Below are 24,650 nucleotides of genomic sequence, written 5' to 3'. Positions count from 1 at the left end.
TACATATTTAGTGGGAATATTTCAGATACACTAAATAAACCCACTGTAGAGATACTTGGAGCAAAGAATATCACAGTGGTGGCCCTTAATTTAGCTGACAAACATTTTTTCCAACTGATAAGGCCAATCATAAATGGTAATGAATCATCCTGAAGGCACAATCCCTCTCAGTATCTTCAGTATCCATAAGTCTTCTATCAGTTCTGTGTCATCACCGTAATTCACCACAGTGAGTTCTACTATAAAGCGCACTGCTCTCTACTCAAACTTTACAGCTACCCCTCTCCCGACAATATGACTTTTCTTCAGTTCACTTTTATGGCTGATTCTATTCTTCCGTATCAACCACAAAAAACAAGAATAGAAGCAAGTCACTTCATAGTAAAGAAGTAATGTCCTCTACCATGTTCGTGACTGTCTAAAAGTCAAGAAATGGGGCCGGGCGCGGTGGCTCATGCCTGTAATCCCAGCACTTTGGGAGGCCGAGGCGTGTGGATCAAAAGGTCAAGAGATTGAGACCATCCTGGTCAACATGGTGAAACCCCGTCTCTACTAAAAATACAAAAAATTAGCTGGGCACGGTGGCGCGTGCCTGTAATCCCAGCTACTCAGGAGGCTGAGGCAGGAGAATTGCCTGAACCCAGGAGGCGGAGGTTGCGGTGAGCCGAGATCGCGCCATTGCACTCCAGCCTGGGTAACGAGAGCGAAATTCCATCTTGAAAAAAAAAAAAAAGGAAATGGTTCTAGATTTATACTCTCAATAATTTCATGAGTACCTTTGGTCAATTCCAGAAAGAATTTGGAACCTCAATTTTACTTTCTCTGTAATAAGGGAGAAAACAAAATGATCTCTGATGTAGTCGACGCCTGTCGAATTCTATGGTTCTGTAATATTAAGTATTATTCAAAGTAAAGATGAAGGCATAAAGACAGAGAAATATAATACATTCTTCAAGAGGTAAAAGCCACATGTAACTAGACAAATTCCCTTTTAAAATAGTTAATAAACTAGAAGACATTGAGAATGCCTTAAAATTCCTAATATAACTCATGGAGAAGTATGGAGGAGTTGTAATGTGACTGCATCAGAATACATCTGCTTGAACAACCAGATGAAAAAAACATGATTAGGTAATTTGTATTTATCCAGAGTTTTCCAAATTACATTCCAAAGAACGTTACCAATTGTATAAAATAAATAATAAGGATTGCATTTAAATGGTGACTGAGCTCTTGAGGGTTGTCTGGACTTAGTGGTTCATTTCCATAAAATAGAGCATAGAAAGGGAGAAATAATAATCTTACAGTGTATAAAACCTGAGTAACACAAATTATCCAAGGGACAGACGTTGACATTACCAGATGGATCACGTTGACATCAGGTACCTATCTCCCTAGTATGATGTGATGAGACGGGCTCTTCACCTCTGTGATTTTTTTCCAAAAGCCCATAACCCCAGTCTAATCTTGAGAAGTTACATCAAGCATACCTTTTGAAGGACATTCTACAAAATTCCTGATCATTACTCCTCAAAACTGGAAAGATTATGGAAAATAAGAAAAAACTGAGGAACTCTCACAAACTGTACATAACGAAATGTAGTATGGTGTCTTGGAATAGATCTTGAAACAGAAAAAATACATTAATGGAAAACTGTACTATAAAGTCTGGAATTTAGTTAATGGTGACACACCAGTAGTGTTTTCTCATATTTGACAAGTGTATCATGATAATGTGATATGATAAGATTAGAGGAAACTGAAACTGGCTGAGGCTATATGGGAACCTCTCTGTATTACTTCCGTAACTGTTCTGTACATCTAAAATTATTCCAAATAAACAGCTTATTTAAATAATTAATGAGGCTATCCATCGGCAAATTTGTTTAGGGAACTTTGGATTAAACAATTGATTTTTCTCAATGTCTATAATGATCATAGCTTCTGGAATATCCAATAAGTATTGTGACTTTAACAGAGAGAATATACAATGCTGTGTTTCCCAAACATACTTGACCAGAAATCCTTATTTTTCTTCAAATAGCATCTTTTAGAGAAAGTACTGACACAGAGAAGTTTTCTCCCAATGTGTCACAGATTTCTGTCCTATAGTAGACCATGATCAAATTTTAATCAGTGACTGACTGAAAAGAGAAAGATGCTATGGACATTGAATTGGCAGAAGACATGAAACTAGAGGCCAATGTGATGGATGAGAGAATAATCATTAAAATTATATTTAACAGACTACATCAATAGACTAAACTTAACAAGGTAACTATAAAAGGATACATATACACTCTTCCTTTAGGCAAGCAAATTAAAAAAAAAACCAACTGAGTAAGTAAGAGAAGCAAGAACTTAAATGCCCATCATGTTACCGTGAGCCACTTTGTGTCTCAGGAGTTCTTAGGTCAAATTAGAATTGTCATTCTCAGTAAAGATGCCCTAATAGTAGTAGTAAGGCAATTTCTGCAGATCGTTTGCTTGTTATTTTTTATTTGTTTGTGTGCTTGTTAGTTCTTTGTGCTACACTGTAAATGGTCCTCAATGAACCATTTCCAACGGAGAGGGAATAGGATGACGTGTGTCTTGGAAACCATCTCATAGCAAGAAACGTCGAAGAAACCGGGAATGTTGCCCTGGTGCACAAACCTTTGACAGAGTCCAGGCACAGTGGCTCACACCTGTATCCCCAGCATTTTGGGAGGCCGAGGCAGGTGGATCACCTGAGGGTCAGGAGTTCGAGACCAGCCTGGACAACATGGTAAAACCCCGTCTCTACTAAAAATACAAAAAATTAGCCAGGCGTGGTGGCAGGCGCCTGTAATCCCAGCTACACGGGAGGCTGACGCAGGAGAATCACTTGAACCCCGGAGGCGGCGGTTGCAGTGAGCCAAGATGGCGCTCTTGCACTCCGGCCTGGCCAAGAAGAGTGAAACTCCATCAGAAACCTTTGACAGATCCTTAAGTACACAAGGCTACATACAGGAGAATCAAGCCTATTCTGTATAACTTCAGAAGTCTGAAGAAGGACTTAAGGGCAAGAAGCCTCACATTTTGGTTCAAAAATACTTTTGTAACCATTAAACACCCTCATAATGGAATGGATATTCTTGAAATGAAGACAGATCCCTGACTCTGGGGCTGTCTAAATAGAAGCTGGACATCCCTCAGTCCAGACTGCTGCTAGAATGTCTTCCATACATACCTAATAAATGAGTTCTACACAGCCTTCCAGTGCTAAGGTCTCAGAATCTATCAAACCACAGAGAAGGAAAAGAATGAAGAGGCACTGAGAAAAGTCACAAACCATTGAAAACAGCCCCTGAAGTACCTTAGGCACCACTCTACCTCTCTTCTAACCATCACCCCTATAGTGTGCACCTAAGAGATTTCTGATTAGTATACTTTAGGTCACACTAGAGGACAGGGAAGTGATGAATTTATCTTGACAAAGTATTGTATTCACTCCAAAAGAAATCTGCCAAAATAAATAAACTCACAAACATATAAATAAGTAAATTTTTTTCTTTAAATCCACTATTTTTTTTTCTCTTAGAGAAATAAATGGCTTATATAAAGGACAATGTGTATATGGTACACATGTTTAAGGCCTGCTTCAAGGTGGCTCTCAAGTTGAGTCAGAACTATCACGAGAAGAGTGAAAAGGGTACCCAGAACACAGAAGTTAAGACGGCAGTTACTCTGAGAGTGCTGGCAGGGTCAGCCCCTGAGAGTGAGTGCCTCTTTAAATTTGCGTCACAGACGCCTGCTGACCTCCCCTCAGTCCAGGCCCTGCGATTGGTCAAGCCATCAAAGCCTCGCCCCTGCACGTCAAATGCCGCATATCACGGCTACCACCCAGAAATAATCACCGCCGCCGCCGTCTTTGCTGCAGAGGGCGACGGGGAAGAGGCCGCAGACCTGCCTTCCCAACCGTATGTAGGCGAGAAGCCAGTGCTGATAGTCCCACTATCCCTCAATGTCCCACCGGGCCCCAGAGGGGAAGAGGGCAGAGTCTAATTCAAGAGATCTTGGGGCTAGCTGGGATGGCAGAGGCGGCAGAGGCAGCAGAGGCGGCAGAGGCGGCAGAGGCGGCAGAGGCAGAGGCTGGAGCGGCCACTCCGGCCTTCAGGGACCTAGAGCAGCTGGCTCCCGTGAACCACCACTGTGCTTTAAGATAAAGAACAATATGGTTGGTGCGGTAATTGGTCGCAGTGGATCCGAAATAAAAGCTCTAGAACAGTCAACAAACACTTTAATACACATTGTAAAGGGGGCATCTGAAGCAGAAGTAAACATTTTTGGTAACAAGGAAATGAAAGCAAAGGCCAAAGCAGCCATAGAGACTCTTATTAGAAAACAAGAAAGCTACAACTCAGAATCCAGCGTTACTAATGCTGCGTCCCAACCCCCTATTGAAAGAAATGTACGCAGAAATGACAGTGTTAGAGAAGCGCGGCCATTGTTAGATTGGGATCGAATTGGGGCAGGCGGCCTGGAGAGGGAAAAGAGCAAATGGGCAGATCTACCACCAATTAAGAAAAACTTTTACATAGAATCCAAAGCAACAAGCTCCATGTCTGAAATGCAGGTGATTAACTGGAGAAAGGAAAATTGCGATGTAACATGTGATGACTTCAAAAGTGGTGAAAACCGTCTCATCCCTAAAACCGCTTGTACGTTTGAAGACGCTTTTTGGCAATAACCTGATCTTTTGAAAAGCATAACAAGGGCAAGATTTAGAAAGCCAACACCAGTTCAATCCCAAGCATGGCCAATTATTCTACAAGGAATAGATCTTATAGGAGTTGCACAAACTGGAACAGGGAAAACGTTGTCCTATTTAATGCCTGGGTTTATTCATCTTGATTCTCAACCGATACCTAGAGAGCAGACGAATGGTCCTGGGATGCTGGTTCTTACACCCACTAGAGAGTTGGCTCTTCAGGTGGAAGCTGAATGTTCAAAGTACTCATATAAAGGTCTTAAAAGCATCTGCATATGTGGTGGTCGAAACAGACAAGAACAAATAGAAGACATTAGCAAAGGTGTAGATATCATTATCGCCACTCCTGGGAGGCTGAATGACCTACAGATGAATAACTCTGTCAACCTAAGAAGCATAACCTACTTAGTTATGGATGAGGTAGATAAAATGCTGGATATGGGATTTGAACCCCAGATAATGAAGATTTTATTGGATGTGCGCCCAGACCAGCAGACTGTCATGACAAGTGCAACTTGGCCAGATACCTTTCATCGACTGGCACATTCTTATTTCAAAGATCCTATGATGGTTTATGTTGGTACTCTGATTCTCACTACTGCAAATACAGTGAAGCAAAATATAATTGTTACCACAGAAAAAGAAAAACAAGCTTTTAGCCAAGAATTCATAGAGAACCTGAGGCGAAACGACAAAGTCATCATGTTTGTCAGCCAAAAATATATTGCTGATGACTTATCAAGTGACTTCAATATCCAAGGCGTATCTGCAGAAGCACTGCATGGCCACAGAGAACAGAGTGAATGAGAACGAGCATTAGAGGACTTTAAAAGTGGAAACACAAAGGTACTGATTGCAACTGATTTAATAGCCAGAGGTCTTGATATTAATGATGTCACACATGTATATAATTACGATTTCCCACCGAATATAGAAGAATACATCCACAGAGTAGGGCGCACTGGATGGGCAGGAAAGAGGGGCACATCAGTTACCCTCATCACTCAGAGAGTTTCGAAAATGGCTAGTGAATTGATTAAAATTCTGGAAAGGGCAAATCAGAGTGTTCCAGAAGATCTGGTACTAATGGCTGAGCAATACGAGTTAAATCAACAAAAGAGGGACACAGAGACACGATCAAGAAAACCTGGACAAAGACGCAAGGACTTTTATTGATGTTTAAGTTGAAAAGTTGTACCAGGCTACTAGAAAATTCCAGGCATGTTAATGTTATGCAGTATTGAATATACATAAGGAAGTACTGGAAACATACTGGCCATTTGAAGAGACAACTAATAAATAATACTGCTAAACTTTCAATATTGTGTCTGTTCCTTAATAAAAATAAGGCCTCCCAAATGAGAGAAAGAGAATTTGTGAAGAAAAAGCAAATGTTATATGTTGGTTAAAGTTTAATTTCTTTTTTGAAATACGCTGATTTTAGGTTTAGAGGTGTATGTGAAGGTTTAGTTACATAGGTAAACACGTGTCACGGGGGTTTGCTGTACATATTATTTCATTACCCAGGTAATTAAGCCCAGTGCTCAATAATTATCTTTTCTGCTCCTCTCCCTCCTTCCACCCTCCCCCATAAAGTAGGCACCAGTGTCTGCTGTTTCCTTCTTTGTGTTCATAAGTTCTCATCATTTAGTTCCCACTTATAAGTGAGAACATGTGGTATTTGATTTCCTGTTCCTGTGTTGATGTTGTAGTCTGCTGTGTCCATTTGTCTTCTCTAAAACACTTGGTAGAAGACAACAATGGTGCTTTTCTAGCTTTCAAATGGTACTAAATTGAAGCATAGCTTCATGCTTACCCAGTCAAAATATGCTTTTTCCCCCCAGCAGTTGGTGCCACAACAATTCTTAAAGCTATTTCCACTATCATTCTCCACTTTTTTTAGTTCATTAGAAAATAAATGCTAGATTTTTTTTAGAAGATTCCAGGATTCTATTTTTATCAGAATGATGTCACCAACAGAGCAGGAGGTCTGACTCACTGGGAATCGGTCCTTGTATGCATTTTGTCACTAACCCTTGGTTAAAATTCTGAGAAAATCGCTTGCCTTCTCTAGGCCTCAATTTCTCCACTCATAAAATGAGACAGTTGTATTAATTAATTTAAGGGTCCCTTTCACCTCTAAAATTCTGTGATAACTAAAACTGTATACCCCAGCCTGTGGTAACACTTCCTCGTCTAATCTAGGGGAAATTGCATCCTTGTATAATAAATTGAACAAAACAGTCCTTTTCAATGACAAGAAAGTGCATTCTGCATTTTTATTGATTTTGCAATGTAACTGGTAGGTTTTCTTTTTATTCTTTGCTTTTATTTTCATCAGGTTTTATTTTAATTCAATTGGTCCTGGAAGGTCAAAACCATATATGTACACATATATCTGTGAAAAAAATTAAGGTGAAAGAAAAATTCATCTACTGGGAAAAACATTAAAACCAATCAAATGGCATTTTTGCCATAAGAACTAATTTTAGTAGAACTCTCCCTAATTTCATTTATAATTCTACCTCTTATGCCTTATTTAGAAGCAATGTGCTTCTGACATCTGCAAAAAGACATCTCACAATGATGCTAAGTAAACTTTAAAATTCAGTGTTCATGAGAACATTAGAATTAGTTATTTCTGGCAAAATCGAGAAAAATTAAGGCACCAATCTTTCTTCCTCAGCCTGCCTCAGTTGTGACTACAAATAAGTCAGAAAATATAGGAAAGAAAGAAGTAAACGCTCTAGGAATAGGTATTTAAGGTTTAATGTATGGACTTTAAAGGCCTTTTGAAATGTAGACCTCAATATCTCTTGATAAAATCAATAACAATTGTTAACATTTTTGAGTGATACATACCTGGCGCTGTATCTCACAGTCTCTAATATTTGTAAGAAACCCACTCAGAAGGTAATCTTACCCCTGTTTTGCAGAGGATGAAGCAAAGTCAGAGGAGCTAACTTACCTCAGGTCCCTAAATCTGGTTAAAGAGAAATTAAGTTGTATTTTCACGAGGAAGTGCTTGATTCCAATATTTATATATCTTTAAATTTCAGTATAGTAATTATGTGTAACGCAATATGCTTGTCTTGAGGTTCTCTACAGTTTCAGATTTAGTGAAATAGAAAAGTGTGTGCAAATTTAATGCAAAGGCAATCTATAGCAGAACTATAATAGAAGCTCAAATGGCTTAGGGATGTTCACTCAGAGGAGAAATGATAAATGTTTAGCAAGTTAGACTATATGTTATTTTCCAGAATTATTCTTAGGGGCAATGCTATATTTGTTTAAAAAAAATGCAACAATTAAACCACTTGAGATAGTGTATTTCCATAATCACGTTTAAGTAACAGTAACAAGAAAAATTATCACTCAATGTCTATGAGTAAGAAAATGAGGGATATATGTATTTCTTCTATAAGAAAAGCCTGAAAAGAAGAACTAGTTTATAGAGAAAGATAAGTAGAAATAGAGCAGTGATTGTCAACCAAGGGCGATTTTGCTCTCCAGGAGACCTTTGACAATATCTGTAGACAGTATTGTTTGTTACCACTATGGATGGGCGGTGAGGTGTTACTGGCATCTAGTGGGTAGAAGCTAATCACCCTACAATCTACAGGACAGCCCCATACAACAAAGAATTATCTGGCCCAAAACAGTAGTTCTGAGATGGGGCATCCCTGAGACAGCATAAGAAAAACCACCAAAACCAACTGCATAGTAATCAAAAAGGCACTTCAAAGAAAAAAAAAATAGAGAGTTTCTAAGCTGTATCTTGTGGGTTTTGTGGAAAAAACGTATCCCTACAAGCTTTCTTTTTGGTATGGTCTACATCACTGGTTCTCTACCAGGACCAATTTTGTCAATGTCTGGAGATAGACAGATTGGGTTGTTGTGTTAGTCCATTTTCATACTGCTATGAAGAAATGCCCAAGGCTGGCAATTTATAAAGAAAATGAGGTTTAATGGATTCACAGTTCCACGTGGCCGAGGAGTCCTCACAATCATGGTGGAGGGTGAAGGAGGAGCAAAGGCAAGTCTTACGTGGTGAGAAGGCAAGAGAGCCTGTATAGGGGAACTCCCCTTTATAAAACCATCAGATCTTGTGAGACTTACTATCACAAGAACAGCATGGGAAAGACCTACCCCCACGATTCAATTGCCATCTACCAGGTCCCTTCCCTGACACATGCGAATTATGGGAACTACAATTCAAGATGAGATTTGGGTGGGGACACAGCCAAAACCTTATCAGTTGTCATACCTGGTAGTGATGGTGGTGGCATTGGTATCTCCTAGGTAGAGTCGGAGGATGCCACTAAACATCACATGATGCATAGGAGAGCTCCCTACAACAAAGAATTATCTGGCCTGAATGTCAGTAGTGTCACAGTTGAGAAACCTTGCAATAAATTAAGCAAAAATAAAAGCACAAACCTAGTTGCAGAGAAGCCAAAAGTGGACATTAAGAAGGAAAACAAAAAGAGGATATTCATTTGTTGTGCACTTTGCAATATAAAACCCTCCACTGGCCAGGCGTGGTGGTGCACACCTGTAATCCCAGCACTTTGGGAGGTCAAGGTGGGTGGATCACCTGAGGTCAGGTGTTAGAGACCAGTCTGACTAACATGGTGAAACCCCATCTCTACTAAATACAAAAGATTAACCAGGTGTGGTGGTGAGGGCCTGTAATCCCAGGTACTCAGGAGGCTGAGGCAGGAGAATTGCTTGAACCTGGGAGGATGAGGTTGCAGTGAGGTGAGATTGTGCCACTACACTCTGGCCTGGGCAACAGAGCGAGACTTTGTCTCAGAAAAAAATTAAAAGAAAAAAAAAAAAACCTCCACTAACTTTCCTTTCTTTCTTTTTTTTTTTTTTTATGAGAGAAAGAAAGAAAGAGAAAGAAAAAGGGGGAGAGAGAACAGGATTCTTGCTCTATTGCCCAGGCTGGAATGCAATCTAAAAATAGATATTAAAAACCTCTTTTATGCCGATAATTATGCTTAACAACGGAGACAGGAAGGAATAAGGGAAGAAAATAACAAACAAACAGCCAACCAATATTTCATTTAAATCTGTTAAATGCTATGCAAATGCTGAAAAGTTATTTACTTCCAATTACATAGTCACTTTCAAAATAGGTGTAATGTGATACTGAGAAAAATGTATGTTCTGTGGACCTAGGGTGGAGAATTCTATAAATATTCACTAAGTTTACTTATTCCAGGTCTAAGTTCAAATCATAGATGTCCCTATTAATTTTCTATGTCGTCGATCCATTGAATATTAACAATATGGTGTCATAATCTCCCGCTATTATTGTGCGGGAGTCCAGGTCTCTTTATAAGTCATTAAGAACTTGTCTTATGTATCTGGGTGCTCCTGTATTGGGTGCATATATATTTATGATCATTAACTCCTGTCGTTGCAGTGATCCTTTTACCATTACGTAATGTCCTTCTTTGTTTCTTTTAGTCTTTGTTACTATTAAAGTCTATTTTGTGAGAGACGAAAGTTACAACTCCTTTTTTTTTTTTTTGGCACTCCATTTAATTGGTAAATCTTCCTCCATCCCTTTGTTTTGAGTCTTTGTATGTCGTTGCTTGTGAAATAGATCTGGATACAGCGTACCGATGGGTTTTGACTTTTTATTTAATTTACCTGTCTGTGTCTTTGATTGGGGCATTTAATCCATTTGAATTTAGAATTAATATTTGTGAATTCGATATTGCCATTTAATGCTAGCTGGCTATTTTGCCCATTATTTGCACTAACTTTCCTTTCTTTGGTAGAATCTGTATTTCTCAGCTGGAGTTGATTTTGCTCCCTAAGGGACATTTGGCAACGTGTGGAGACAATTTTAGTTGTCCCAGCTAGGGGCAGCACTGCTACTGGCATCTAGTGGGTGGAAGTCAGGGATAAACATCTTATAATGCACAGGACAGTACCGTACAACAATGGATTTTTTCAGTCCAGAATATATGGTGTTGAGGTCAAGAAACTGATTGGTTGCATTGATTGACCAATAAAGTTTTTGTGTTAATAAACTGTGTTTCAGAAACTCCAAGAAATACTGAGTTCTACATATAAATTGGAACAGATGGAAAGCAAAGCACTGAATATACACAGGAGTCAAAGTATGAGGATTCAACTGACCTCAAAGTTATTCATAAGATTCTTAGCATGGTAACTGACATCTAGTAGGCATTCCACATATATTGAGTCCCTTCCAACTTTCCCTCTCCCATCACCCACTATATAATGCTTGTTCACTATTCTGGGTGTTGTTCAGGCTTTCACCCCATTTGGAATGCCCTTTCTCTTTCTTCTCTGCCAAGACAAATCACATTTACCATTCTGGGTCCAGCCAAAGTGCCATTATCTTCCCAAAGTTCCTATCTACTCTCCTTCGTTTCAAAACTTCTGCAGTTACAGTTCTTGTTATCTAAGAATAATATTGACATTTATACTATACTAGCTTGCCTTCCTACAGAGACAACTTTAAAGAAATAAAATGAATTAAGAGAAATTGCACTATCAAGTATTTAAATACATTATCAAAAATACAACAGTTCAAAGAGTTTTATCCCACGTGATTAACAAATCATGAGAGAACTGTTGAGAGCTAAATCTGCATAGGAATCTAGTAGGCAATGAAGGTAGACAGTTTACAATCAGTGAAGAAAGAAAAATCTAATCCAAACGAAATAAGTAAAATAAATAAATTACAAATGCATAATATATGGCAGAACAATTGATCAACCAAAAACTCCTCCTATTAGAAAATAATTCCCACTAGATTATTGCTTTTATAAAAAGCAGAAGAACGTCAAGTTTATATAGAGAAATCGTTTCTGATATCAATGTGGAAAATAATTTTTAAACATAAAAGCAACCACAAAAAAAGGTAAATATGAATATGTTTGACAATCTTCTTAATGTCAAAAATACTATCAAAGGCAAAGGAAACACCAGAAAAATAATTTTAAAAATATAATATGGTAATAGCTATTTATATTTTATATGCAGAACTTTTCACAAAGAAAAAAATAAAAGGAATAAATATGGGCAAAATGTAAAAGGTAAGTTACTAGACAAGTGAACAAAATATATATTATCTTGACTTCTTTAACATCAAAGGAATTAAAATTAAACCAATTATATAACTTTTCCCTAGCAAATTGGGCTAAGATTCTTTTTTTTTTCTTTTTTGTTGAGACGGAATCTTGCTCTGTTGCCCAGGCTGGAGTATAGTGGCACGATCTTGGCTCACTGCAACCTCTGCCTCCCTTGTTCAAGCTATTCTCCAGCCTCAGCATGCCGAGCAGCTGGGACTACAAATGTGTGCCACCACGCCTGGCTAATTTATTGTATTTTTAGTAGAGCTGGGGTTTCACCCTGTTAGCCAGGATGGTCTCCATCTCCTGACTTGATGATCTGCCTACTTCAGCCTCCCAAAGTGCCGGGATTACAGGTGTGAGGCATCACACCCGGCCAGATTCTTTTTAAGTACCTAATGCTACAAAGGATGCAGGGATATAAACACTGATAAATTAAAATTTGATTTAATTATATTCTGTGAAGGGATAGTTGACATTATATATACATAATCTGTATATGTTTAATAGACTTTGGCTTGGTAATATTACTTCCAGAAATTTACCCCAAAGAGATAATCAGATATACATACCAATATTTATAAGCAAAGTTATTTATCATAGTGTTATTAAACATAATTTTTTTAAGCCTCGAGGCCTAATGATAGGATACTAGCTAAATTGCAGCATATCTATTCTTGATTTGGAATAGCAGAAATCATGTTCTTAACAAATATTTTTAAATATAAGGAAAAGCAGTTTATAGAACGATATTGATTGTTTTTAGAAAACTACATTGGCCCATGTATCTATATAAACGAAAACATATGAAATGGACACACATAGATACATACACACATTATTGATAGCCATAGTTTTCTACATTATGGGATTATAGATAGTTTTTCATTGTTGTTGTTGTTTTGGTTTTTTGTTTTTTGTTTTTTGTTTTTTTTTTGAGATAGAGTCTCACTCTGTCACCCAGGCTGGAGTGCAGTGGTGTGATCTCAGCTCACTGCACCCTCCACCTCTCAGGTTCAAGCATTTCTCCTGCCTCAGTCTCCTGAATAGCTGGGCTTACAGGTGCAGGCTACCATGTCTGTCAAACTTTTGTATTTTTAGTAGAGAAGAGGTTTCACCATGTTGGCCAGGCTGGTCTTGAACTCCTGACCTCAAGTGATCCACCTGCCTCAGCCTCTCAAAGTGCTGGGATTACAGGTGTGAGCCACCGCACCCAGCCACTAGATGGTTTTAATCTTTATTTTCTAAAATTTCTATAAAATACTATTACTTTTATTATAATGAAAATAATGTCAAGTGTAATTTTTGAATAACTACTTCAAAAGTACCTTAATAATTAAATGACTGAAGAAATTAATTCAACTGGCATTGTATTTGAAGGTATTTAAAATACAAGCATCTCTTGTCTTTTCCCTCACTTGAATGTAAATGCCACTAATAGGAAACATCTTTTCTCTAACACTGTATCTTTTTTTTTAACTTTTAAGTTCAGGGGTACAAGTGCAGGTTTATTACACAGGTAAACGTGTGTCATGGGGAGTTTGTTGTACAGATTATTTCATCACCCAGGTATTAAGCCCAGTACCCATTAATTGTTTTTCCTGATCCTCTCCCTCCTCCCACACTCCTCCCTCCAAAAAGCACAGTGTGCATTGTTCCCCTCTGTGTCCATGCTAACACTGCATCTTAAGTGCTAAAAACAATGCCTGGAACATAGTAGGAGCACAGTAAATATCTGAATGAAAATAAGTACATTATTCTATTTTCATTCAGCAAGAGTAAACTTTTCTATTTCTGTTCCTTGTTTTGTCTAGTGACAATTGTTGGCCTACACCTCACCTTATAATAAGATAAAATGTATGTTGTTTGTGTCTTTTACACATGGCACCCACATACAAGGGAGACTTTTATCTCATCATACAGACTAGGAGACTAATGCTCAGAAAGGCTGTATGGCTTTCCCACATTCAAAAAGCAGGTAAGTAGAGCTTGCTATCTCTGTGCTGAAAATTATAGATTCAATGAAGAAGCAAGCTAGAGTATACAGAAATATAGGAGAGATGAGAAAGACATTATTAGGGAAAGCACACAGATACCTGAGTTTATAGCAAAATAAGTACCCTGTAAAGGTATTTTTCACACTGTGCAGTATTTTTACCACTCTTCTTTTCAGCCCTTAAGTGTCTCTGCGGCTTTCTAGCACTAGAGAAACCTGCATGGTAAACTGAAAGCTTAAAATGAGAGATTTATAATCACTGAGTAATCAGACTTTTCACAAGTCCTTTTAAAATATTAGTCTAAATGGTTTGGTTGGATATCTGTTCACGTAGGCATTTAGTAAACTACAGAACCATGACAACAATAAAAGAAAAGTAAGAAATAATCTGAAGAAAGACGGCAGTAAAGCCTTCATGCTGCTGGCTGGGGGAAGGGATAGGAATATTTGGGGCATGCAAGATAAGCAAAAGAATCTGCCAATGTAACAAGTCTCAGTTTATAACTTCTAAAATCTGAATTTGTGGGCGTAAAATTATGAAGTGCCCCATTAGCCATATTTAGGGTGGCAGACACTGGCGGTTTACCTACCCGGCAGCTACCTCCACCACCTTCTTGCTATGTCCCTTCCTACTTGCTGGCATAACCCACTTCCTATTACAGAGATTACAAAAGCAAGACGTTCACTCTCCTAACCTCCCTTTCAGATAAAGCATGGGTACGTGACACGAAGCTGGCCTATGGCACTGACAGGAAGGTCTGCTTGGCAGTTTTAGAGGAAGATCTCTCTCCCTCACGAACAGAGTCATGCGAGGTCCTTCCTGGTTTTGTAGTTGTGTGAAGATGAGGCTGTGACAGTCATTTTTAGACAGTGAAGAGAAAAATCTGAAGATGAATACTAGCATGCTAAGTCTGACCAAATGGAAATTTGGAAAGTAGCTGGATCATATAACTGTGCTGCTGAATTAAACTCTATGTGGCAGGTATGGAGGTGTGCAGTTCAGATCTCCATTCAAGAAAGAACTTGCTGATCAGCTGTGAGGAGTGCAGTTAGCTGACAGCCCCCAGCTGCAAACAATCCTTGGCAGCATCTGACCCAAGGCTAACCTCTTCCAGGAAGTCTCAGCCAATAGCTGAGCACAGCAAGACACTAGGGCCCAGTCATTTCTGCCCAACATTAGACTGCTCTGGGCCACATTTGCAGCAGAGCTCCCCCTTAGGCTCACCCTGATTTCTCAGAGCCTCACTGGAGTTTTAGGCTCTTCCTACCCATCCTCCTCTCTTTACCTTCTACTTTCACAGGTATCAGATCTGAACTGCAGTCAGAAGGATTTCTCTGACCTCCTGATACTTTTCCTCTTTATCTTTCATAGGTGTTACCTCCAGTAAATATTGGACCCAAGCAATATACCCAGGAATCCCCTACCTGTGAACTTTGTTTTATATAAAATAATAGATATCTTTATTGTTTAAGTCATTATTAGTTGAATATTGTATTACTGGCAACCCAAAGTATCCTAACTGATAAATTGGAAAAATAGCCATAAAATACCTTTGTGGAGGCAGTGAATTTTCCATCATTGAGAAGAGGGTCCCATGAGGTGTACTTTATTTGGATGAGCGTTAACTATAATAAGCAAATTAAACTCTTCTCCTGATTGTTTATCTAATGGGGACACTGAAAACAAAGGATTCTATAGGGAATTACTATAATTTTATAAAAATTGGAAGCATATCAAACAAGCCCAGCTTTTGAACAGTCAGCAGCAAATAGAGGAAGAAGTAAGAAACCAGCAGAATAGAAAACTTGAGCTGCAGTCATGAAGAGACCCAATATCAAGGTCATCTGAACCAATAGCTTTAACAGCATTCACACTTGGCTGCACCTGGAATACATCACTGGCTCTGACAGATTTGAAATGTAGCCAACCAGAGAAATTCCTGCAATCAACAGCCTAGAGGGGCTCAGGGTGAACAATTCTACCTAATGGAGATACATAGCTCAAAGCAATTGGAATCTTATGAACACAAGGAAAATTTTTTTTCAAATCCTTTTCATATAGAAGGGGAATATGGAGAGAGGAATTGATGAGCCATGTTTATTTTCCCATCTAAGCCTGAAAATCCAATTTAAAAAAAGGGAATATTTCTACAAGAATATTATGAAAGTCAGCAAAAACATTTCTCTCCCTCCCTCCTCCTTTCTTGTAACCTAAGTGCCCTTCCTCTAAAAAAAAAAGGTAATTCAGAATTTCTTGGTGTATTGATTGGATAAAAATCTATAATGAAATGGAAAGATGAAAGGAAGGCTGGTCTTCTCTCTTTATGCTGACTCCTCCATTTCACTTTCCAATTGCTGCTAAAGCTGTTCAGTGGCTTTCAAATTCACAAAACTACCACAGTCTTCAATTCTGTGTGCTCCTCACACAGCACGTAAACAATACCAAAAGCCCATCATTGTTTTCCCATTCCATGTAAATGTTAGTCCCCTCTTCATATCTCCTCTCCTACTGCAAAATTCTGTTTTCTTCTAGCTCTTCCTATGGGGTAAAATGTCTGCAGTGATGTTTACCCAGCTGAAATAAAGTCCATCCAATCTTCCTAAGCTTGCAATATGTGGTGAATTTTTGGCAGTAAGTATGCCAGTGTGTTTTGGGGTCCTAATTAAAATTTCCATTGGAACCCATTTCTCATATTCAGCAAAATCCCTTTGAAGTCCAAACTAATTGACTTTAGGCTTATGCCCTATGAGAACCTATACACCATTTTACATAAATGTTTTCATTTTCTCTTCAATCAATAAAGTTGGCATTGCCATATCCCTTCCCAGGCATTTCTGGTTTTGTTCTCTTTGTAGGCCCTTCCTATAACACACACACTATTTTATAGTGCCTTCCCATGAAATACCATATGACATTTCATTCTAATTTAACTCTACCGTCTCACAGATAAGAGAATGTTAAATGATGGTAACTAAAAGGGTTAAGTGTTTTCTACTTCTGAAAAAAGGGTCTCCTCCTTACCCACCCCTCTACAACACATACACAAGTGTGCACACACATATATTACACATGCACACACTGTGTGTGTGTCCAGTTTTGCTAAGAACACAAAGCCTGCCTATAACCTCCTCCAAACCTCGTTCTGTCATTCAGAGCTCAGAACATCATGCACAGTATACAGAGTAAGCTGAACTTACCATTCATGTAGATAAGGGAAAAAGATCTCCCTCTGTCCTTTTCGGAAGACACCAGTTGCTGCCTCCAGATTCAAGCATAACATAATAGCTAAGGGCGTAGTCTCGGGAGTCAGAAAGACCGGAGCGTGAGTCTCAGTTTCGCCACCTGCAATCAGTTACATGAGATTGGGCAAGTTATATAAAGGCCCTCAGTCTTGGTTTACTCAGCTGTAAAATATGGATGGTGATTTTAACTTGTACTTCATGAAGAGTTAATAATATACATATAAAGCAACCAGCATAAAAAGCATTATATTCAATAGGTTTTTAAAACAGAAGATGGTAAGAAGAGATAATGGTACAGGCCAGTTCTACCTAGTTGTCGCTCAGAAATTATAAATGTTAATGTATCATAAATAAAAGAATTTCAAAAACATGCTCCTTTTGTTTTAGGAGTTGTTTCCATGGGGAGAACACTTATTTGGTCCATCCGTGGAAGACGTATGTTCTTGACCTCTGCTTTTCTCTGCCTGTCTGCTTCATTCTCCTCCCTCCACAAAGTGCCTTTTGCTGTTTCTCCATGCCCACGATGGAATATGGCTGATTCCATAGCTCCCTGATCTACATTACTTCTTTTCATCCTGTCAATATACATTGAGGTAGAATGTCTGGCTCTATGTTTATATTTCTGTATGAGAGAAACTGATTGGTCCACTTTGGATCAGATGTCTACTCATGATCCAATCAAGTGTTACCGGTGAGAGGGCTGGTGGTGACAGGGCCCTCTAACACAATCATAGCTGCTAGAACCTCAACCCTATGCTTGAGGGAAGGTAATCTTCAGAAAAAGGGGACTGTAGAAGCTATAGTATTACACTGGTTTTCTTATAAAGATCATGTATATTTATCATTTTTATGAATCCAGTTATAACTTCTAGTTATCATGCAGAGACGGTTAAATTTCTTTTGTAGCATTTCTTTGAAATATGAGAATTTTCATGCTATCTAGACAATTCATTGGTATATACATTATTATTTATCACATATTTTATCTACCCCATTCTTTCTGGAAACTTTCATACAATCATCTGACAAGCAAGAGGTACTTCTAATGAATTTTAACAACCATTTTCCAAGAAGGATCACACTCACAATACTATTTATATCAACATTATCTACCAAGCCTATTCTTTATAAAATCTGAAGCTGTTCAATTAATAAACTTTCAGTCTAAAATAAAACAAATCACACCAGTAAAATTTATTTGCCCCCAAAACACTTTTACATGAATCTTAGTTTCACTATCATCATTATCATATTTAGATATTTACATTTTAGCAATAAAAATACATGTTGACTTTTACACTTAAGACGTAGATAAGATGAAGCTATTTCTTGGCACTATTTATTTTTCATGTCATTCTAAATCACAAAGAAATCTATTTAGCATAACTCTCTCAAATATGACAGCTTTTTTCTTATTTACCACATGTCTAATTTATTATCATTTCTTTTCATTTATCATTGATATGGTATCTCAGTATATCAGTTTTCTATGTTGAGATTTAAGTAGTTCATGTAGAAAACTAAATAAATATTAATCATATTGGCTACTTCAGAAAATATCTTAGAGTACAATATTGAATATGCCAAAAAATATAAATATTAAGATTGTACAAAGTATTACTTGAGGGTCAAAGAACTTAGCAGAGAAGGAAAATAATTATTAATATGCAGTTAAATTTGTACAAAACCTTGGGGGAAGAATGATTCAAAGACAAAATTTGCTGGTTCAGAGGAAATGTTTCATGGAATTTTTTTGCCAGATATGTTTTTTGCTATCATTTAGATGCCTCCTATTTTTTGTGAGATATTCAATCATACCAGGTGTCACGGTAGGGCTAGGAATTGAAGGATTTATATAGATCTGTAAACCCCAACATTAATCTCTAAAGTTTCCTAACTCAACCATAATTTTGTGCAAAGAAAAGAAGAAATGGCCAGGAGCACTGGGTTTTGGCCAGGGCCAGTGATCTCCATTTACTGGAGTCAAGGCCCATTATTTATTCAGAAACCTAATTCTGTAGGCTGTCATGGCAAACCAGGATGCTTCTTAAGCACTCAGTAAGACCTACATGAGAAATTTGTGCTCTTGTGAAAAACCTAGTAGCAAACACAGAGCAACTAGCTGGACTTCACAAAGTACCCAAAAGTTCTTTATCTATTGCCTTACGTAGCAGTAGCAAAATAAGAAAAGGTGCCTGCACAAAGCCCTATGTTTAGAGTGATGACAAAACCTCTGAAGTATGGGGTTTCTGGCAAGTATACACATCCAAGTCTAGCACCTATGTCCCGATTCATCTGACTCTGGAGTGTGCAAATAAAGCATTCATTATTTTGCCAGCAATCCCACTATTTGAACACCTTGTATATAACCTGAAACAGATCAAGACCCTCCCAGGATGTGACCAATCAATAACTAACCATTGTGACACTGGTGTCTAACCACGTTCCTGACACTATTGATAAGAGAAATACTATAAAGCAGGGCTAGGTCTCTCTTCTGCAGGTTAGGTAGTGAAAAGCTTTCCAGCTTTGAAAGCAGAAAGATCTGTGTTCTACAGAAGTTCCATCATGTATTTATAATCTTTTTTTCTTTTTAAATAATGAAACGTAAATAAAACATTTAACAAATAACAAGTATATATATCTAAATTTAGAGAATGTTAATACTTTGTCATATTTGTTTTAGACTTTATTTTGTTAAGAAGTTGAAGATTATAGAGATTTAAAATTCTATGTTATCCTATTTTGCTCCTTTGTACTCTAGAGATAACTATTCTCCTGAAGTTGGTATGCATCCTTCCCATGTATATTTTTATGTTTACTATGTAGTTTTGTTATTTGTGTTCTGAATTTTATATAAATGGTGTCATGCCATATGAATCTTTCTGAAAATTTTCTTTGCTCACTAGGTAGTGAAATGTATCAAAGCTGATTTATTAAAATGTAGATCTGGTTCATCCATTTAAATTTGAATAGCATGCCATTCTATGGCTATTCGACATTTTGTGTATCCATTACTCTATCCATGGACATGTTGGTTATTTGTAGTTTGGGGGTCTTACAAGAACGCTATAGTGAATATTGTTAGATACATTCCCTCATGCATGTGTGCAGGAATTTAATATGTGCATTCCTATTTCCCTACAAGTGGAATTGTTAGGCTTTCTAACTTTCGCTGTTCTGATGAGTGTGAAATGATGTTTTGCAGGGGTTTTTTTGTTGCTTGTTTGTTTGTTTTTCCCCCGAGACAGTCTTGCTCTGTCACCCAAGCTGGAGTGCAGTGGCATGATCTCAGCTCACTGCAACCTCCGCCTCCCGGGTTCAAGCCATTTTCCTGCCTCAGCCTCTTGAGTAGCTGGGATTACAGGCATGCACCACCACGCTCAGCTAATTTTTGTATTTTTAGTAGAGACGGGGTTTTGCCATGTTGGCCAGGCTGGTCTCAAATTGGCTGGTCTCAAACTCCTGACCTGGTGATCCACCCACCTCTACCTCCCAAAGTGCTGAGATTACAGGCATGAGCCACCGCACCTGGCCCATATTTTATAGTTTTAATTTGCAGTTTCCTAATTACCAGTCGGGTGAAACATCATCTGTTTATCAACCATTCATAACTTTTATCTTGTAAGTTGCCTATTCATAACCTTTACTCCATTTTCTATAGGGCTGTCTACCTTTTTCTAGTTGATTTATAAGTGTTCTGTATTTCTTCTCCATATTAAGCCTTTGTCAATTATATGGGTCGCTAACATCTTTTTTTACAATTTTTGGATTATCTTTCACTTTCTTTGTTGTGCCTCTCAATCTAAAGAATCCTACCTTTTGTTAGCTCTATGAATTTGGATAAACCATTTCAACTGTCAACATCTTCACTTATTCATTTATCAAATAAAACCAACAGTGCCTTATTTACAATATGGTTGTAAATAAAAATAATGACATAATAAATGTACAGGGATAAGCAATATGCAATAAGTAAGTAGAAGTTTTCTTCTTGTGGCTCTACCCTCAAACAGAAGGGGAAACGGGCACACTACTATGCAAATACATTCACTGAGCTATGCTACGTCAACAAAGACATCATATAGATGCTTGAACAGAAAGATTAGTCGACTAGATTATGTTACTGACTCAATAAATATTAATATTTATTGAAACATTCCTATGTACCAAGCATAGAAATAGAGTGTGATGCAAAACAGACCAATTCTTGCCTAAGTGGGAAAGAGAGAGGGAGACAGTAAGAAAACCAATTCTTATTTGCTGCAATGTCGGGATGAAGAAAGTTAAAGGTTTCTGTGGAGATTACAAAATGATTGAGGGGTAAAATTTCATATTGCATGGTCAGAGAGGTCCCATCATGGAAGCACCTGAAGTAGAAACCCGGAAGAACTGAGGAAAGGACCATGTGAAGGAAATACATGCAAAGACCCTGAGACGCTAGCGTACTTGTCAATCAAGGAGAAGGAGGACAGTGTAGGGGAAGGGAATAGCAAGAGAGTGCAGGACAGGAATCCAGGGACAAGATAATGACTGTGGAGTGCACCATAAGGATTCTACATGTTATTCTAGAATGGAATATCCCTAGAGGGACTTGAGCAGAGGAGTGGCATGTTATAATTTATGGGGTTTTTTTTGTTTTTTTTTTTTGAGACAGAGTCTCGCTCTATCACCAGGCTGGAGTTCAGTAGCACGATCTCGGCTCACTGCAACCTCCGCCTCTCAGGTTCAAGTGATTCTTTTGCCTCCGCTTCCCTAGTAGCTAGGACTACAGGTGTGTGTCACCACGCTCAGCTAATTTTTGTATTTTTTTTTCTTTTTTGGCCAGGCACAGTGGCTCACACCTGTAATCCCAGCACATTGGGAGGCTGAGGTGGGCAGATCCTGAGGTCAAGAGATCGAGACCATCCTGGCCAATATGGTGAAACCCCATCTCTACTAAAAAATAAAATAAAATAAAAATAATTCATGTTTTAAAAGTATCCATCCAACTACAAGATGGATAAAAGGCTGCAGAAGCATAGGAGAGTAAGTATGATGACCATGGAAAGCTGCCTTACTTACATGGAAGATTTCTAAAGCCATTCTAGTCATTTCCCCCAGTATTCAAAAATAAGCAACTCTGAACTGAAATCTCAACTGCAGCAACTGCCATTATTTCTAATTACTCTTATTGGAAAGTCCATATTGAATTCAGAACCTGGAAAAACATAAGAAATACTGGCAAAACAAATGACAAAATAGTGGTGAACTTGTTTACCTCTTGTTTGCACTGGCTAGTTTGTGCGTTTTTCTTTGGCCTAAAGAAATCAAGGCCTAGTTAGAATTGTTACTGCCTGTAGATTTTTTTTAAAGATCAAATGGCTTGGCTACAAGCAGTGGTTTCTTCTTGATTTTGGGGGGGATATCATTAGTTAGTGACATGGAGAGGTCATTCCTCACCTTCCCTCTCAAGAAATGTTGACTATCTGATAGTGAAATTTTCCCATTTTTTTCTCTCTCCAAGGTGTTCTAATTGATTTTTCTCCCTGCTGTTTAGAATCTAAGGCTATTTAATTAATGAGTTTCTTTTACACAAATAGAAAAACTCAGCATGACCAAAGTCAGAATGGTCAACAGCGCAGCTCTTCCCTGCCTCCCAGCTGTAACACCTTATTAAGACTGATTCCCCCAGCTTGCCTGCCAATCCACAGGTGCATCACATTGTGTTTTCAAAGTTTCTGCTTCTGCATTGAAATCACCAGTTTTATTTCTTAAGAAATTATTCCTAAAGCAGGTCTTCCCAAATTTGGATGTGAAAATGAATCACCTGGAGATCTTGTTAAAATTTAGATTTGAACTCTAGATCTGGGATGGGGTACAGCATTATGAATTTCCCAGATGATGCTGATGTTGGTGATCTGAGGATCCACTTTTGTAGCAAGGTCCTCAGCTGAAGGCAACTACAGCTTTAAACATTAGTAAAATATATGCACATGCTCCTCTACTCATGACAGGGTTTATCTTCCAGTAACCCTATCCTAAATTGAAAATATCCTAAGTCAAAAACACATAAGAAGTTTGTCAATAGGTAGTTTTTTAGTCCTTGTCCCCTTCCTCCCTCCTCTCTCATAGTCCCCAGTGTCTGTTGTTCCTATCTTTACATCTATGTGTATACAATGTTTAGCGCCCACTTTTAAGTGAAAACACGTATTTGGTTTTCTGTCTGCCTTAATTAGCTTAGGATAATGGCCTCCAGCTGCATCCATGTTGGTGCAATGAACATGATTTCACTCTTTTTCATAGCTATGTAGTATTCCATAGTGGATATGAGTCATATTTTCTTTATCCAATCCACTGTTGATGAGCACGTAGATTGATTCTATGTCTTCGCTATTATGAACAGTGCTGTGATGAACATAAGTGCATATGTCTTTTTGGTAGGAAGATTTTCCTCTGGGTATATGCCCAGTAATGGGACTGCTGGTCCAAATGGTAGTTCCGTTTTTCTCTGAGCATCATTATTTGGTGACAGGGAGAGATCAAGCCTAAACTTTCAAGTTAAAAATCTGAAAACTTATCTAAGTATGGTATACATAATAATAATAACAATCTTGCATTAATAGCCAAAGTAGTTATTTCCCCTATCATTTAAGATATTTTTAGACAAAGGAGAATCTTGCATTTGTCTTTGGTGGGATTTCTTTGAGGCCAATAGCTCACAATGCTGAATGTGTTCAATCCTCAGCACGGGTTCTCAAGGTCTACTCCCAGAACCAGCAGCATTAGAATCACCTGGGAACTTGTTACAATTCCAGATTTCAGGCCCCACCTAAGACCTACTGAATCAGAAATACTGTTTGTAGGACCCAGATATCTGCATTTGAACAAACCCTTCAAATAATTCCGAATTTTGAGAACCACTGCTCTATAAGACCAGTTGTTTTTTTTCATTTTTAAATAAAACATATTCATATGATTTTCTTAAATTCACTGTATAAGACTGATTTTTAAAAAGCCCCACAAACCCCATAAATTCTATCTGCAAAGTGTTTGGCACATATAAGTAAATTAATAAATACAAATCTGGCATAAGGGGGAAGATTAGTATAGTTTTCCCCACAATTTACAATATATCTTCTTTCTTTACTAATGCAGCTGTTAGCTATTCATTGCATAAAGAAGGATTCACAAAATGTGACACAGACATTAACATTTAAAAATTTAGGCAATTTATAGCAAGTAGTAAGCTCTCAGGAGGCCAGTTTGATATTGCTTTGAGGGCCACTTCTCAATTTCTTATACAAAGAATATCTAGGCATCGTTCTTTTCTCATTTCAAAGTTTATTCCTCCTGGGAAGAATCCATTTGAACCATTTCTTCTGTATAATTGACTATTTATATGCAGCTATTACTGGCGAACTTTACCCTCTTGAGGGCCACTAACCATGCCTGGGTTACTTTTATGATGAAATGTTACTAGGAGATGAGAATCTAACTATGAAAAAAGTTCAGGCTGGTTTTCTTAAGACTTTCATGGGAAAATGTCAGCAGGTCCAAGCATGGGCCTACTTCAGTC

The 24,650-nt window shown here is 38.1% G+C and overlaps 1 protein-coding gene and 1 long non-coding RNA gene across 3 annotated transcripts in view; one reads left to right on the top strand and one right to left on the bottom strand.

The window, feature by feature from the left end:
• Positions 1-24,650, bottom strand: part of LOC105734572 (uncharacterized) — an 885,080-nt gene that overhangs the window by 854,515 nt on the left and 5,915 nt on the right. For both annotated transcript variants that reach the window (XR_010338163.1, XR_010338164.1), the window contains exon 2: positions 17,048-17,192. This is a non-coding gene — a long non-coding RNA (uncharacterized LOC105734572). The remainder of the gene's footprint in view (positions 1-17,047; positions 17,193-24,650) is intronic.
• Positions 3,986-5,908, top strand: DDX53 (DEAD-box helicase 53). Its single transcript, XM_064364621.1, is given in 1 exon segment — positions 3,986-5,908. A coding segment is annotated over 1 exon segment (1,923 nt).

The sequence above is a fragment of the Aotus nancymaae genome, unplaced genomic scaffold, assembly GCF_030222135.1.
Source record: "Aotus nancymaae isolate 86718 unplaced genomic scaffold, 86718_ANA_hifiasm-v0.15.2.pri h1tg000058l, whole genome shotgun sequence".
In the NCBI taxonomy this organism is placed as follows: domain Eukaryota; kingdom Metazoa; phylum Chordata; class Mammalia; order Primates; family Aotidae; genus Aotus; species Aotus nancymaae.
This window is presented reverse-complemented; position numbering and strand designations above follow the sequence as displayed.